This window comes from Oppia nitens, unplaced genomic scaffold (genome assembly GCF_028296485.1).
Source record: "Oppia nitens isolate AA-2021 unplaced genomic scaffold, nextdenovo-longstitch-racon4-pilon3 scaffold5_pilon_pilon_pilon, whole genome shotgun sequence".
NCBI lineage: Eukaryota > Metazoa > Arthropoda > Arachnida > Sarcoptiformes > Oppiidae > Oppia > Oppia nitens.
Genome location: NW_026533243.1, coordinates 5448525 through 5467500, shown reverse-complemented (window position 1 = coordinate 5467500; position 18976 = coordinate 5448525). Strand labels below are relative to the sequence as shown.

General features: G+C 22.3%; 5 protein-coding genes across 5 annotated transcripts in view; 3 read left to right on the top strand and 2 right to left on the bottom strand.

The window, feature by feature from the left end:
* Positions 1–8, top strand: part of LOC128961590 (major facilitator superfamily domain-containing protein 4B-like) — a 1455-nt gene extending 1447 nt beyond the window's left edge. The window contains exon 1 of the mRNA XM_054307844.1: positions 1–8. This exon is cut by the window's left edge and continues 1447 nt beyond it. Coding sequence (XP_054163819.1) covers positions 1–8 — 8 coding nt within the window.
* Positions 9–672: 664 nt separating this feature from the next.
* LOC128961589 (uncharacterized) lies at positions 673–1759 on the top strand. The gene is made up of 3 exons (XM_054307843.1): positions 673–822; positions 886–1117; positions 1174–1759. The coding sequence occupies exons 1-3, from the start codon at positions 735–737 to the stop codon at positions 1757–1759; spliced, it is 906 nt and encodes a 301-aa protein (XP_054163818.1). The 5' UTR covers positions 673–734.
* Positions 1760–4545: 2786 nt separating this feature from the next.
* On the bottom strand, positions 4546–5233 carry LOC128961588 (uncharacterized). The gene is made up of 3 exons (XM_054307842.1): positions 4855–5233; positions 4622–4797; positions 4546–4552 (listed from the first exon to the last, which is right to left on the bottom strand). Exons 1-3 carry the CDS (start codon positions 5224–5226, stop codon positions 4546–4548), a joined length of 555 nt encoding a protein of 184 aa, XP_054163817.1. The 5' UTR covers positions 5227–5233.
* A 612-nt stretch (positions 5234–5845) lies between these two features.
* Positions 5846–7344, top strand: LOC128960979 (leucine-rich PPR motif-containing protein, mitochondrial-like). Its single transcript, XM_054307168.1, has 2 exons — positions 5846–6064; positions 6134–7344. The coding sequence occupies exons 1-2, from the start codon at positions 5950–5952 to the stop codon at positions 7294–7296; spliced, it is 1278 nt and encodes a 425-aa protein (XP_054163143.1). The 5' UTR covers positions 5846–5949; the 3' UTR covers positions 7297–7344.
* Positions 7345–8913: 1569 nt separating this feature from the next.
* On the bottom strand, positions 8914–9860 carry LOC128960984 (cancer-related nucleoside-triphosphatase homolog). The gene is made up of 2 exons (XM_054307172.1): positions 9646–9860; positions 8914–9547 (listed from the first exon to the last, which is right to left on the bottom strand). The coding sequence occupies exons 1-2, from the start codon at positions 9782–9784 to the stop codon at positions 9087–9089; spliced, it is 600 nt and encodes a 199-aa protein (XP_054163147.1). The 5' UTR covers positions 9785–9860; the 3' UTR covers positions 8914–9086.
* Between the last annotated feature and the right edge of the window lie 9116 nt (positions 9861–18976).

Below are 18976 nucleotides of genomic sequence, written 5' to 3'. Positions count from 1 at the left end.
ATCAATAAGAGATCAATATTTAAAAGTTTTTTTAACGAAAATATCTTAATATAACAAACTTTTTTGAAGTTATTGAACAAATATTTTATAATTCTTTTGTACATAAATTTTGATTAATATTTTTTTATAAAAATATATATTAATATTAATAGTTTTATATAAATAAGAAAAAAGATTTTAAATATTGAATTATTTTATTATATGTTTTTAAAGATTTATATTTAAAGTTTAATTTTAATTTATTAATATTATAGTAATATAATTAAATAGATAATTTATATTTGGATTATATAAATTTACATAAAAATATTGTACTCATTATAACTTATATAAACATTTGTAATATTTTTGATATAATTTTTTAAATTAATTAATTATAAAATAAAATAAATTAATTATAAAATAAAATAAATTAATTATAAAATAAAATAAATTAATTATAAAATAAAATAAATTAATTATAAAATAAAATAAATTAATTATAAAATAAAATAAATTAATTATAAAATAAAATAAATTAATTATAAAATAAAATAAATTAATTATAAAATAAAATAAATAACTTATTTATAAATTTTGTTTCAATAGTTTCACTAATGATTACGTTATTTATGTATTATTATTGACTGAAAATATTGATAAAAATATTAAATTGAAAGTCAATTGAATTGAATTTTGAAATAATATTTAATTGTTTTTTGAATTAAATGTTAATTACATTATTTGACTGAATAATGAACTCAATAAACATATCCAGTAATTGGTTGTCCACTAAACCCATCACTTCATCACTTTATGTCAGATTTAATGACAATAATTGTGGTAATAAAAGACACAATCAATTGATGACATTTTATAACCAATTTTTCACATTTGTTATCATAGATGAAGACAACAATGAAGATATTGAAACACTTTTAGAAAGTTATGACAATTGTATTCAACTGTTGGCTAAAGACATGGATGAATGCAAACTATTTATTAAAGCCATTGATGACAATGAAGACAATGACCGGTTAACCACAAGAATTAGTTCGTTGTCGATGTTATGTTCAGCAAAAGTGATTGAAGTTCACGACAACAATACCAATGAATATATGGAAACTATTTTTAATAAGTAAGACATCGATGGATAACAACAACTAATAAAGTAATGATTTAATTGATTATTAGATTTATTGATGAATTTGGTGGCTTAAAGATGTTAAGATGTGATCATAATTTTAAATTACCACAAAAACATATATCGTTGACATTCAAAAATTTTGACGACTTATGGGTCTATGGATTGGTTGTCAATCTTTGCAAAGTGAAGGAAACTACTACACCAATGATGACATCTAATACTTGTCTTAATGTGGTACCAATAGCTACCATGTTATCCATGTTTAGTAATACAATAAAACCATCCAATGATTCATTGAACACTGATTTGATCTCAAAACTCGTGAAACTCACAACCAATGATAAGATTAGTGATGAAAAAGACGTAAAAACTTGTAGTATTTTAAATAACGATAATAATGGACAACCAATCATAACACCTGCTTCTGGAGATAATACAAGCGATAAAATAATAAACAATCAAAAGTGTTGTCTTTGTGATTGTCATATGAATTGTTTGACACAACAAAACTCGAGTCATTTATATGAATATATTGACCAAAAGTTTGCAAATTTAGATAAATCTATTGATAACAAGTTTGCTTTACTTGAAAATAAAATGTTAACAGTTTTACAACTTTATTTAAATAAATAAAATAATTTTTACAACTTTAAAATATTTATATACAAAAAAATAATTATTATAGAATTTTGCAATTCATTTATTTATATAATAATTATTATATAAATGTTTTATCCTAAAAATTTATCATTAAATCAGAAATATATATACAGTATATGTTTTATTACATAAGTATCATAAAATGAGTAAAATTATTTTATTAACTTTTTTTAAAGATATTGTATGCAAAAAATAGCTAAAGATAATTAAAAGTTTATTTATTATTTAGTTTGCGCTAAAATAAGTTACTATGTAATTATAAATAAATTCCTCTATTTGTAATATAATGGTGCTATTACAAATTGATCTAGATAATTTACTAATTTTGTTATAGTAACTTAAATTATTAAATTTTGTATATTAATCTACGGTAATTAAGTCAATAAGATAATAAAGTACTAATTCAACTATAGTTACAATCATTTTTTAAGTATTTATGTTAATAATATAGTTTTGTTTAAATATTTGGCGGTTGACTTAACATACGTTTAGCCCTAATCTGGAAGCACCAGAAGAAACTCATGATGAAGATGGTAAGCATTAGCACTCCGGCCACTGTACTGACCAATACAACCAACAATAGGAAAAAGTTTATTAAAGTCAACACTAAGTGATTGTCGTTCGGGTCCTTCCTATATGAGACCAGATTTGCTGAAATGCTGAACACAATCATTACGAATATTGATCCACAAAATACACTCAAATTCACATAACATTGTTTGCAGAGACCATCGATGTGTATAATATAGTAATAGTAAATCATTGAACCAATTATTAAACCAATTATTAATAAAATCACAAGAGTTATGTTTAACACTTTTGAAACGGTGTGTAATATGTCATTATCGGGTGTTTCAATCACATTGATGTAAGAGATGGCTAACATTAGCGATATAATTGTTAATATAATTGATGTAATTATTATAGTCTTTTTAGATAACATTTTTGTTAAGAATATTCTTTAATATTAATTATTTTATATATAGTATATTAAGGTAGAATTAAAAGTGAAATTACTACAATAATTTTTTGATAAAGTTATATATTTTATAAAAGCAAATATTAAAATTGTAATAAACCATTGAAATGAAAAATTATTAGTAAATTTAGAAATGAAAGTATAAAAACAAGTTTTTTAAGTTTAGACTCACAATATATACGATGAGTCGACACACAAACAGTCTTTAACCAAAAATTATCGATATATTACATAATCTGTATGTAAGACACAATTGCTAACTAATCGATAGTATGATTTTATTATATATTTTATTATTATATTTTTGTCATTAAGTTATATACAGTATATTTATAGTGTAATAGTTTGAGTAATCATTTATTTAGCATTAAAACCAGTGATTTTGGTTTTTAGTATAGCATGTGATGTGAGGACAACTCCCTTCTCAGACATAAACACAAAATATATCGACTAAAATATATTACGTGAATAATATAGGGATTATTGTATTCAAAAATATATTATATGTTATTTAATACGTGTTATATAATACTTACATTAAACTTATTTCTATATTGACTATTATAAGATACAATAAAAATTTATTTGTTAAATTAATTAAGTTTTTATTTTAATATAGCGAAAAAAAATATTATTAACGATGTGCTACTGGAGCATAATTTATTAGGAGGAGCATATGAGTGGGTGAGTGGGTTAGTGGGCTTGCAATAAGTGATGGGGTAAAAATATTAACAGTTCAGACACAATAATTATGATAAAATATATAATTTTTTAGAAGTTTTTATTGCTAAACTTTTAGACGCTTAACTGGTTTTAAATAAAATTTTAACTTAAAAAGTCGTAGACTTAAAAATATAGAGGCTTTATTAATGTAATTTTTTACATTAATTTTTAAATTATTTAAATAATTTTTTTCAATTAAGTTTAAACTTTTTGTCATACATGTTTTAAAAATTATAAGTATTAAAACAAATTTATTTATCTTTAATTAATTACAATATAATAGATATGTATTTATTATATAATTTACTATATAATAATAATAAATTGAATTGGTTTAAAATGAAAATAATAATTTATAATAAAAATAACATTAAAACTGCTTATTATAAACTTTGAGACAAAAAGCAATATTAGTTTATAACTTAATTACAATTTAATGTGTGATTTCTTTGTAAAGCTTTGTGTCCTCTGTTGAGCTAAAGAGGACTCATCTGTTTTACCGATTACTCGTTTTCGGGAAAGACTTATTCGTCCACTCGATTGTTGAGTTGTTAACAATGTTTTACTGTCCGACACATACTTCCTCTGACGACAACAACTTCTACATATATAGATGACTATCAAAACTAATATAATAGTCAATAAAATGGCCACTAATGAGCCTCCGATGATATAATAGAGCAAATTCTTCGATTTCTTGTAACAAATATCCTTATAATAAAATTTTTGACAATCAATCAATAGTTTCTTTGGCTTTGTATTCGTCTAAATTGAATAATTAGAAGACTATTATTATTAATTATTTGATGACTAAAATATTAAAATATGATTTAATTGTTAAACAAGTTTTACCTTATAATTACATTCATGGAAAGCTTTGCGGACATAAATGCCAGAAGAGCTGAGTTGTGCGACAAATAGATAAAACTTTTTCGTATCGATGTTTACAAAACCACCAAAAATGTCACCCAAAAAGGGCTTTGAATTATTGGAAAACTCTATTATATTGTCATTTATATACCAGTTGTTCTTCTTATCGCATGAAATAAATATAAGATTATTGTCTGTATTATCAGATAAACAAATTTAAAATTTAATTACGATATCAAAAATAATAATATAGTTTAGAATACAAGCCTTGAATGAATAGTACCCCAAATAAGTCAAAATTTAGAACAGCTTTTATCCGTCGGTTGGGTTTGAGTGCATCCATAGCCCTATTGATCACCGGATGCAGTGTTTTGTCGGACAATTTTGTCCACTTATTATTGATATATTTATAACCAAACCAATTAGTATATCCAAACAACTATAGATAAATACAATTATGAATTATTACTATGAATTGGTTGACATTCAACTATACTTTTGTAGCGAAAAGTGTTTCCGATTCGAGATTACAAATACCGTTGAAATTGATTCTAAAGGTTAAGTCAAATGTTTTCGAAATGGAAATATTATCGACTTGTATGACATCGATGTCGATTGTATCCACTTTTCCAGAATAATAACCCTTTTCTTTCATTTGGGCCTCACTTTTGAACACAGAATCGTCAGTTAAAGAACTCCAATAATAGCCGTCATTACTGACCATAAAATAAGAATTATTGTGTGATATGGGAGTAATTGATGTAAATGAAGGCTTAAAACATAAAATATCTTGTAATGGAAAAGATGTATTTGTGGTAATCATTATCATTATAATTGACAAACATTTGAATATATTTTTAACAAACATTTTGTACATCACTTTTTCAAACTTTCTAATGTTTTAAAAATTATAAGAATTTAGCTGTTAATAACTTGAATTCACGTTATGTCATTATTTTAGTAATTGTTTCAAATGTTAATATGTAATACTAATAAAATTTATATGCTATTGATTTAACTGATTAGAATTGATAAATTGGTATATATTTTAAATATTTTGTGCTATTTTTTAAAAATATTTATAATTAATAATTTTGTTTAATTTTTGTAAAATAAATTTTGTAGAATCATTTTAATTGAGTTTAGATCACAATAATTGTTTTGTTATAATTTTATATTAATGTAATGTATATCCAATAAGTCAAACCAAATAAATGTAGATTTTTTTTGTAAGATTTCAATCTAATTTAAGCTAACTTAGGATTAATCCCATAACACACACATAAAATATTATATTCATTTATTTGTGTTAATTTTTAATATCAAAACTATATTTTAAAGAAATTTTCAGTTTAACAACAAAATTAACTTTAAATTTATTATTTTAAAATAATTTTTAATTTCAAATGTATTTACAGTTATATTTAATTAGAAATTCTGTAAAATATTCTGTTATACGTATAAACAACACAAATGTTATCGTAATTGATGTCTGTATTAAACACATGTACTGATTGTGTGAATGTTTTAAATAATTCATTTCAATTGATTTATTCATTGATTTAATTGTTTTTATAATTGATTTCAAACAATGATATCACTGAAGACATTGACTGACGGTTTCTGTAATGCCTTAAGGATTACAAACAAATGTCATTTACTTCATTCAAGATTGATATCAACTACAAGTTGTCAACAAATATATCGTAAGTTTTGATATATCACTGATCTTCTCAATGATAAACCAATTGAAATCATATTTTGTTTCAATTTAGATGAAAATCGGCGAAAAAATGTGTCCAAAGGAAATGTCTTTGACTCAGATGTGACACAAAATTTGGAGAATGAGTTGACTCGACTCAAGAGTTGTGGGGAACAGACATATGAAGTATTGCGTAAACTATTGTTTCAGTACTGCCGTCGATCACACTTCTTAACGACTGAAGGCGACGACACTAACGATAAGATTGCTGTTCGCGTCAAAGACATCATCAATGATCTCAATAATAAAAACCATTTAATATCTGATGCTATGATGGCCTCATTGCTTGAGTTTTACACCAATTCACACGATTTACAGTCGGCTTTAGATATAAAGTCTAAAATAACAAAAACCTTTTCGTTAGATTCATTTAAAGTGTTTAATTTGGCCACACTTTTGGTCAAAAATGGTCGCATTGATGATGCAATTGAATTGATTGGTGACGAAAAAAATCGTCGCTTTGGTCGACAAATAAATCGAAGAATTGTCGAAACAAAAGGTTTTGACAAATTTACTGATCAATCAATTAATCGATTGTTAAACGCTTTGATTGACAAACGATTGGACACAAAAGTGGTTAAAAATGTGTTTTATATGTGCATTGAGATCAGTTCAGCCAAAGTGACCAAAATGATTGCCGGACCACTCATTAAAATGCATTTAATTAATAAAGAATACGACAAAGCTTTGGAAGAGTTTGTTTTTATTGCTGACAATTATCGTGTCTGTACGTGGAGTCTGGAACTGATGAGAATCTTCATTGAATTAAACCAAAAGACAAATTTGGAGACAGTTATCAATAAGACTCTCAATATTTATGGTCGCAATAACACACTTCTGGATTTATCAGCCGCTTATATCTACAATGGTATGACACAAGAAGCTCGTCGTCACATTGACAATGCAAAGGGTTTAACTCAAGAGTCGATTGAATTCTTATGCGATAAGTTTGTCAGAGACCGGAAGCCACAAGAATTGAAGCGATTTATTTCAATCACTTCATCGATACAAGGATTAGACAGAGAAAAATTGTACAGAATTTTGATTCAACTCTATCTTCAAATGAATGATCGCATCAGTGCTGATGAAGTGGTCAACACAATGATGACACAACTAATTGATCCCACAATAGAAACACTTAACCTTTTGAAAGAACAAAATCAAGTCTCGACATGAGTTGTCTATTATTTATATTTTAGATAATTTAATTGTCGTTTTATTTATAATTTATAATAGATTATATGATTTGTAAATTATAAATATCAATAAGTTTTTAATTAAAAAAATTAGATTACTTTTATACTATACATTATTTAATTTTGAATAATTACCGGTAAGTTTATAAATAAGATTATTTAGTAGTTATATTTAAAATAAATCAATTATATTACCGTAATTTTCTAATATTTCATCACTAAGTAATTATGACAAATATATTTAATAATTACCGTAATATGAATTAATAAATTCCAATATTTATCTAATTAAGAGTGTTTTTATTCATTTTTAATATCTTTATAAATTATTTTGTAGTTTTGCAACATTTTTGTAGTTTTATAGCATTTATTTGAAGTTAACTTTATATCTCATTTTATAATCAAAATATTTATTATGATCAACATTTTGAGGACATTTATTATTACTAAAGATAAACAAAACTATCCAAACATACAGAACCTATGATTTTCAATGAGTATGAAAAACTAATCTAATAAATACAGTATTTTGCATTTAATTTACTAATACAACTTTAATTTTAAATAAACACTAAACTCTAAAAAATATTTATAAAGTTTAAAAAATAACAAAACATGACATTTTTATTGTAAATATATACAATATTTTATTAATATTAATGTCTATTAGACATTTAAATAAGTTATTTTTATTTTCATTAAAAGTATGCATTATATTCAAGTGGTTTTTCAATATTTATATTTGACTCAACGATATCCCTATATCTTATAAATTATCAAAAAAAAGTTGTGTTAAATGGATTTTTCACTTTATTTTTCAGTAAAATTTATTAATCAAGAATAATGAAAACGAGTTTGTTTTGAAACACATCGACGATGGCATACCTGTCCTGTTTGTCCTATCCTTGTAGTTATCCTTGAATTGGGTGATATACCTCATAACATAACCATAACATAACCGGTTCTCTTGAAAATGTTGTAAACAAATTAAAGGAAAATAATTAAACAGAATATGTATTGGCAAATGAAAATGAAAACAAAACCATTAGACAGTAATTTAATGTAAATGTTAGCTAATATTAGTTAAATTATAGAGTAGAGTAAAATTATCGCTTCTCTAAAATATTGTTTTTTTTATTAAATGTTATATAATTTCAATGTGTTTGTTAAAGTAGTGACAAATAACATGTGAAATATACTGTACTATATTTTCCTATAATTAAATTGATTTAATACTACAGTATATAAAAAGAATTTGCATATTATATTACAGAACATTCATTGCAAATAAGTCACACATTTTATATTAAATTTTTTCAAAACAAAACTATCAAAATTCAAATCAATATAACATTTCGAGTAATTAAATGTTTGAAAACATATTTTATTTTAATTTGAAAAAACTTCCCATATTTATGTTTAAATATATTTTATTAATATTTGTAAATATTATTTATAAAATTGTTATTTTTTTGATAATATTACTGAAATATTACTATTCAAACAAATTATAGGAAAATCAAGAATTAGATAAAATAAACAAATATTAATAATAATAATAAATATTGTTWTKTGTAATATCKTATCAAATATTTACATAAGGATTCAATTTATAATACAAATTATAATATAAAGATTGTTTGATAATTATATATACAAATACAATCAATCAAATAGTTAATACATGTTATATTAAATGAAAGATTAAATACAAGAGTAATGTACAAAATGATAGCAATAGATGGATATGAAGTGCAAGTGATGAGCCATTTATCGGATGGCATTCTCGCACAACATATTGACCACTCTGTCAGCCATAGAGTTGCGATTTGAACGATTGATGTGAATCTCATCGCTTCCCGATCTTCTTCTTAAATCTTCAGCCAATTGTACATTACGTTTGACGGGAAGTGTTGCCATAATTCTGTATGACTTTGTTGTCACTTCGTTGTCAAACATTTGTCGCACACTTTTACGAAACACATCACTAAATGTTTCCATTTTTCCGATTTCGTCGATCACTAGAATCATCTGTTTATTTGATTTGTCCAACAATTCAATCTCCTCTTTGGATATATTCAGCAACGGTATAGCAATTGATTCAAATGAATGCAAATCAACAAAATATTTGCCAACTTTGGGACCACTATTGAAGTCAATGCGAGCCAATTGTTTGCGATTTAATGGATTAGTTATATCAATGATATCAAAGCCAATCCTTTCTTCAGTTGCTATTCATCGATGGTATACAACAAATACAATAACTTTTTGGTCAGTAATGCAATTCAAACACCAATCAGATATGAAAATCAATTGTAAAATCAATTACCAGATCTGACTTCTTGAGTGTAAAAACCTTTGACAGTAAATCTGTGACTATATTTGTCTTCAATAATATCAATAACTTTCTTAATGAGTGTTGTCTTTCCAACAGATGGTAAACCAGTGATAAAGATATGGTTTGTCATCAAAATTATGATCACTTTTATTGAATATTTTAATAGATATTAGAGTCTCGACTGTAAACACATTCAGCTTTTATACCAATAAAGGCATCAATTGTAGGGACTGTTTCTTAAGTGAATATTCAATGTTTGTATACATACTATACAGTGATATTACTGTACATTACATTACATGATTATATACATGTAGTTGTATTGTATGTATTGTACAGTACTGTACATATTATATTGAATACTCGGATAACAACTAGAGTATAGTGTATTACGGGAGTCCAAAACCGTTACATTTGTGACAAACCCGGAACCAATATCTATCTTAATTGTACTTATTTTTTAAAATATTTATTTCTAAGTTTTATCATTTTTAAAAATAATTTTCATTATTTGATTAACAAATTTATCTAAAACTTGAATTTAATTTAAAAAATAGTTTGGTTTGGTTTAGAATGACCTAATAGTTCATTTGAATTACATGTCTAATGTTGTTGTGAAATGTTGTTTATGTGTTGATGTGTATGTAATCACGTATACGATATGTACTGTAAATTATTATACTATACTACTGTATACTGTAGTACAGTATGTCTATCAATGCATTACTATTGACAATAACATTGTTGTTGTGGTCACTCCTCACGTATGCCAAACCCAAACATAATGTATGACTTTATCTGTAAATTCAATAATATTTATATTTATTTTTCTAAAACATTAAATTGATTGTTGAAATTGAATGCAAAAATATTTTTGTTTAATATTAATCATTTAGTAATACTGTCAATGATTAGCAAACTTTCTTAAAGTTTTGAGACAACAATCATTGAAAGTATAATACAGTAGTATTTGTGACATAATTTGCAAATGTTTTATCATTTTTTTGATATTTTTTATATACATTAATCTCAATGCAAACAAAATTTTAATTATTAATATAATACTATTTTATCGTATCTTTCGATATAATAAATCACTTCAAATATGGTCTCATATATAGTAATATTTATATTAATATCTTTTTTAATTTTATTAGTTGCTCTAAAATTAAATTTAAAATATTTAAAAACATTTATTAGTCTATATATACAATATATAAAAAATAATGTGTAAAATTTAATTAACATATAGTATTATTTTTTAATAAATACTAATATAAATTGATGTACAGTACCTTTACCTACCTGTGAGTTCATAGACACAATCTATGATTTTATTTTATTTTTTATGATTATCAACTAAAACCAATAACCAAGGTTCTATCAGTAGATAATTTTTATTATTTATCATAAATTTTTTATCATAATTATAATAACATAAACACTCATAAATTTATATTACACACAAATAATTAATACATTCGGTAAAAGTTACTAATAATAAGTTTTTATTTCTAAAACTAAGCCAAACATCGGATAATATTTTGTTTTTTATAGTAACTGTTGTTATGCTTACTGTTATGAAATGATAGTCTAATTTAGTTATTGTATGATTCACTTGTCTAATGCATGCGATTTTTTTGATATAAATAAAAATATTTATTTTAATTTAAATGGCATATAAATTATATTTATCTTAGTATTCATACAAATGTTTAATTAATTATTATTAATTTTGATATGTTTTTTAATATGTATTTTATCAGACATTTCAAAATATAGTAGTTGTTCATAGAGTACAGTATTTGCATTGTATTAATACTTTTTATTATTAGTGGTTGTATTAAATTAATTAGATTTATGCTAAACTAAAATAAGTCATAATAACTAATAATACAATGAAATCTATAATTGCATTACGAGATTAAAGATTTAAGCTAATTTGAATACAATGTTAAATAATATTTAATTATATTTCAATATAAGACATTAAGAGTAACTGTCGCAGCAATTAAGTTAACATTAGATTAGTTTTATGACAGATTGTTTTTTTATACAAAAACTTATTTCCGTACAAATATAAAACTTATTTATTTTATTTATAATATATCCTTAATATTTATAAAATTATTATTATTTATTAATGTCTAGAAAAGTGCTGATTTTTCAAATAAATTGCATTTCACTTATTAAAAATATACTTAATCTATAAACTAATTGACAAACGATATTTTAAAATGATTAATTATATCATTTCAAAAAAAATCATTGATAATTTTTTTTCATTTACTTATCCAAACACAATATATCGTATAAAATATACAATAAATTAATATCTATGCACTAAATTATTATAGATATAAAACATAAAAAATGGGTTAAATATAATCTAATATAATTGAATAAAATATATTTAGTCCAAATATATGCACACGTGTTATAATTTATACCTATAAATTTATTATTGTATTAATTATTGGTAAAAATTAGACTTATAAAAAAATACAAACAATTAACTTATCATATTTATTATGGACTAATTAATATTTTTTTGTTTTTATCATAAATACTCTTCATATACTAGTATAAAAAATATTTTATTTTTATTATTCAAACAGATGATAAAATTTATTATATTTGTTATAAATAGATTAAATAAAATATAATTTGTTAAATTAGCAAATTTATCAAGGCAAGTTTAATGAACATGTTGTTAATCAAATGTTTTCTGGTTAAAATGTTGATATTTGTATTGTTAAGTAAATATTTTGATTAAACAAAATAAAAATATGTCTATAATCGACAATCTATTTAAAAACATATTAAATTTCATTGAATAGATGCCAAAAATATTGTCGCTTATTATGATGTGATAAACAAAAGACTGTTTATATGAATTAATTTAGAGATTATTTTTGGTTGAGCTTTCATAACAATGTTTTGCCAAAAAAAAAATGATACTTAATAACCCTTTTTGCATAGAAATGTGTGTTAAAAATGATAGAGAAATTTAAATTGTTAATACAAATGCATAATATAGAGTACAATAACTATTTGGTGCCATTGGTCTCAATCATAATTTTAGTGTATGTTATGACCTCTTCATCGTCTGAATTGTTATGATATGAGAGAAGTCGTGCCAAATCTTTTTCTGGACCGCCAAACATATCTCTCTTATTTAAGACATAAATGCGGATCAATAGTAACAATAAAATAACAGCAAAACTCGATTCTCCGACAAACAGAATATTCTGTAGCATATGATAACTGGACGGCCGCTCAATAAGATAATGGCTTAATGTTAGTGACGAGAAAATAGCATAAATAATAAAATATAGACTATATTTGTTGATTTGATGTCTCTCTCCCAAAACCATTGCTTCAATTAGATTTTTAATTGATTTGAAGCCAAAAATTGTTAGCAAAATGTTTGTCCAAAACTTTAACTCCATTGTCGATAACCAGTATTTACGATAAAACACTTTGAGCTCAAAGTATTCAACGGGACGTATGATGTTATCTGGTTTAAGGAAATACGGTTTTGAAAATTTAAAAAACATCAAAAAAATATTAATTAGTAAAGTATTAGATACTGAATATGATAATAGTTAATGTGTTTAATTTAAAAATCAATGGCTTGTATGTTATAAACATCTATATAAATGACTCATTATTTGGGTCTAAATGCTGTTAATTGTTATATTTTGTAATCAATATTTTTTATCATATAGTTTGTCGATATTAGAGTGATAAAAAATATTATTTATATAATTGACAATATAAAAAATATTAATTTGTAAATATCTTGCTTAAGCCAGAAACATATTATAACAATATTTATAATAATATAGTTTAAAATCAAGTTATAACCAGATATTATATCTATATAACTATATATATAAATAAAAAATATTTAGTTTATTGATTGTGTAGTTAAATTTATAGTTATGTTTAATGACAATGTAAACTAGTCTCATATGTACAGTCTGTACAATATATATTATATAATCTATTACAGTATAAGTTTAACATGACATTTGTGATTATAACAAAAATAATTTTGGCTTTTATTGCCTAACAAATATAGTAGTCTATAAACATTTGTATCAATTTTTGTTATTTTCTTAAATCATTTATTTGAATTAAGATGTTTTCGGAAATAAGAAATATAAAAATCCAAGAAAATTAAGTGTCCATTAAATGATCATTTGCTGCACTTAATCTTAATTAATATATAAGTTTACTGTATTATCATTTAAAAATATGTCTGTATATTATTATATAATAATAACTAATATATAATTGTTATTTAATGCTAAATGTTAATGAAAATCAATCAAAATGTTATGCTATTATTAACTACAGTATGTTGTCATAAGACATGTCTCTCTCAATCTATGAATATATCGATCATTAGTTGTGTTTATTGATGTAATCCAGGGATAGCTTCTATAGTATTATTATTAATAGATTTATTTTGAAGGCAATGTTACTAATTTTGAAATTAAAATATAATTAAAATAAAGTCATACTGTGTTTAATCTATTTTAGATAATCGTTTCAATGTCTAATTTCAATAATTAAATAAGTATTAATTAACTGTCCTAATGTTTGCATTTATATACATGTAAACAACTGATAAATTAATATAATTTACTAATAATAATACAAACTTATTAAGTCTTGAATAGAAATAGTATTATACAACATATGCTGTTCTCATATAAAACAATATTCTATGCAATTGAAGGATATTTATAACCAAAATCTGTGTTTATAAAAATAAAATAAAAATATTGTTTTTAACAAATAAATATCAAACTTGTGTGACTTCCCCTTTTAATTTAATTGCTTATTTCAAGGCTTAATTTTTTTATATCATTGATATATAGATTCTAAATAGTTATGCTAAAACTGAAAATAATTTTGCAATAAATTAAATTATTATTTATAACAATAATTGATAATTAAGAATAGTAAATTTTATGCAATCCTATTAATTTCTAAAAATAGTCAAATCAAACAATAATCATGGACTAAACACATAATTAAATTAATTATAAACATAATTATTATGCAACTACAGTATAAAAAAGTAGTTACTATAAAATTGTTTTTATTTTCTATATAGATATAAAGTTTATTATAAACACATTTAATAGTTACTACGTTAATAATAGTTACTGTATTATTATTATTATTATCTAACGTTTTGAATTTTGTGATAAATCATTATAAACAAAATCTAGTGAAAATTGTTGAGACAATAAAAAATATTAATTTGCTTTCTGTTTATTGATCTTAATCTCTAAATTAAACATTAAATTTTGTTAATAAAGTTTTATGAACTTATAATAATACTGTTAAATTGTTATTTATTTATTTATTTTCAGCCCTAACATTGTTAGCAGTTTCTTCAATTAAAATTTTCATATCATTCATCATTTTTGATAATATTGATGTTACTAATAATGCATTATAATTAATAACTTAATGTAAATTAATTTAAAATAAAGGTTAATTTATCACTAAGTATAGTAAATAGTAATTAGTTGTTATAAAAATTAGACGTACAATGAATATACAAATGCTTATACTATTGATATTTATACTATTTATTGAAAAATCATTTATGTCACTAACAAAATCACTAATAAAAATATCTAGAATTGTAAATATTTGTTTTCATTTTAACACAATAATGTTATATACTGTATATTCAATATTATTCCTATACTTATATATTATTTAATATAGTAAATTATGTGTGTAATGCTAATTTAATTAGCCTAATTTAAAATAAAAGAAAAACAATGTTAATAATTATCACTTTCAAAAAAAGTTTTTGATTAATATAAGTTTAATCTTTATATTTTATATAACTTATAAAAATTTATTATTATCAAATTAATCATAAAATATTATAAATGGCTGAATCTAGTATAAAAGTTATAGCCAATTAAAACGTTTTATAAAATTTACATTAGACTAGAAGCTCCCATTTGAGTTGTGAAAATAAACTTTTATGAAAATTTTATGCTCCGTCAGGTGCTGACCCTGGCGAATTTATCGTAAACTAAAAGCCATTTACTATATATAAGCTATGTATATACTATACAGTATATTAACAGTAATGCTGGTATACTGTATAGTATATCTAATGTATAGGTAGTCTATTTGTACAGTATATATGTATGCGTTGTGGAGCAATATTTAGTACGTACTAAAACATTCAGTACGTACTAAAATGTATGCTACATAACCAATGCATATACTGTACAGTATATCAATAGTATGGATAGTCTGTTTGATTGATTGACTGATTGTATAGTATTGTATGTATATGTGTTGTGAAAAACAATGGATATCAATGTTGTTATGTCGTTAAAAATAATTAAATAATCTTAAATTTTGTTTATTATATATACCGTTAGTTAGTTATAATTTAGTTTATTAAATATGTATTCAAATAAATGTGATTTTGATCGTAAGTATTTTTTTTAATTTTTAAATATATATATATATATATATATATATATATAAATAACCGAAACAACTAATATTTTATTTTTAAATTAGATGTCAATATTTTGACACATATTGCAAATCAACAGAAAAATGGTCACAAAAATATGTATGAAACCGATACTCAAGAGTCCATGGAAGTGACTAACGATAACTAACAGAGAGGCGTTGATTTAAATATATCTGAAGACATATCAACTGAAGACAGTTATCATCAGCCAATAGTACCGTCAGTTGATCAACAAAACATGTCCTCAACTCAATCTAATTTGATACCAGTGAGTGAAGTACAACAACAGTTGAGTGAGACATCAATTGGTTTGCAAAATGCAATGCTAAACTATCTGAATATTAGACACAATCAAACAATTGATTCTTCCAAACTATGCGATTATTCAAACATTTTGTTTAAGTGTTTTGAAGAAGTGTCAGAAAATTTTGAAAATCAAAATAGTCATGAATTTCAAATATCAATGAAAAACACTTTCAATACATGTGCTCAAAATATTATTCAATCGTCATCTAATTGTCTTAAAATTAACAAAATTATCGATAACTCAGTACTCAATGAGTTAGAAAAAGAGTTGGAAGACTTTGAAACCAATTTGAATGAAGATTTTCTAATATTTGATGATTTTGTTGAAATGTTTTCAACTAATTTATTGAATTCAATAGTTATTATCGAATCATCAGCTGTTGGCCTATCAAATACTGATCAAAACTATTTAAGACAACTGAGTCGAGTGTTTAATGATTTGTGTCCATACAAAGTACTTATTAATAAATTGAAGTCATTATCTGCCGAAGACTCAAACAATAGGATTAAGATTTTTTATAAGAATTTATTTATATCCAACTCTCACTACAATTATAACAATTTGTTTGTTAATATGGTATTAAATCTTGAGGACACTTCACAGCTGTGTGTCATCAAAGTCAAGACAAACTTTAGCAGTTTGATTGACTTTACTAATGAAATTTCTAATTACGGCTTAAATTTATCATTAATTGATACCATGAATGATATTATTTTTGATACTCAATATCAAAACAATTTGTATTTAAAGTTAACAACTAATATCTTACATAACTTGAAGTCTCATCTCATAACTAAACCTATTGTCAAAGTAAACAAACAAAAGAATTTTATTATGTTATCAAATAATTGCATTAAAAAGAAATTATTAAATTCAAGAGTCATATTAATTGTTGACATTAATAGTTTGCAAATTATGTCTGTTATAATTAATTTCGGCCGATAATATTAAAAACAAATTGTATACTAAAATGTATGCTACATAAGCAATGCATATACAGTACAGTATATATATCGTATAGATAGTCTATTAGTACAGTATGTATATATATGTTGTGGAGAGCAATGGATTGCAATATTTAGTACGAACTAAAACATTCAGTACGTACTAAAATGTATCGTACTTTTTAAAAATACATAACTATGCTGTTAGTTAGTTAGAAAAAAGTTTATATAATACTTTCTAATATAATTATAATTGATAATAATTTAATTTTAATTATTCTACTTGTATTAGACTAAAATAATAAAATATATTATAATTTAATAATTATTAATCGTTTATAATTAAACTTTTATTTAAAAAAAATTTTAATAAAAAAAATTTCATTTTAATTTAATATGTAAATTTTTTTTATAGGATTTAACTAAATATTAATTATACCATATAAGACGATTCAAAAATAATATAACTAAATAAAATTTTAAATGTCAAATTTTATATTCATAATTATTTTTATTTAATTCTTAATTTAAATTTGTCATATTTAGTATATAACATTGATATACTTAAATATAATATGTAATAAACTTTATTTTGTTTCTGTTAATTTTTAACTTAATTAAAAATACTATTTATATTTTATTTAAAGAAATAAATAAAATGTGTTATTTATAATATAATTACTAGTAGTTTTGTTGTTAATTGCACTAAAATTTGCTATTAAAAAAAATAATAATTTTAACCAATTTAAATATAAAAAGACAGTAGAAATATATAGTTAGATTTATAAATTAAATAAATTAATTTATTAAATATTTTACACTTACAAAAATACGATTTAAAGGAATAACAAATTAATATTTACATATTTAAATAGATATATTTTATGATTTAATTAAATTAAATTTTAATTATCATTTGTATCTTATTTCTGCTAATTATATATAATAATTAAATGTATAATATTTATAAATATTAAATAATATTTATTATTTTAAAAATTTATAACATTATTAATATAATATCTAATGTAATTGATTAATTTTTTCTAAAAGTTTTTATTTTATTTGTTTTGTTAACAAATAAATGCTTAACAAATTTTGTATAATAATTATATTGTATAATTAAATATATAATGTTTAATTAATGTTTACTTGTTATTACTCATTTTTTGATATTATAAAAGTTAGATATACATTTCTATAAAATGTTTTATATAATTGATAACATTGTTTTCAATTTAATCAATAATAAAATATGTATATTACTTTAGTAAAATAAATAGACAATTAAATAATGCTAATTATTTTTTATCATTTATAATACTAGTATCAAAATGAATAATATATAAAATAATTTCCTAAGTACTTGATTATAAATTTTAAAATCTATTTAAATTTTAAATAATACAAAAAAAATAATCATTTCTTTTAATTTAATATTTGAAAACTGAAATATTTTATGTAATGAATAATTTTTAACATTTAAAAAATTATATCTAAAATGTAATTTATATTTTTGGTATACAAATTTATTTG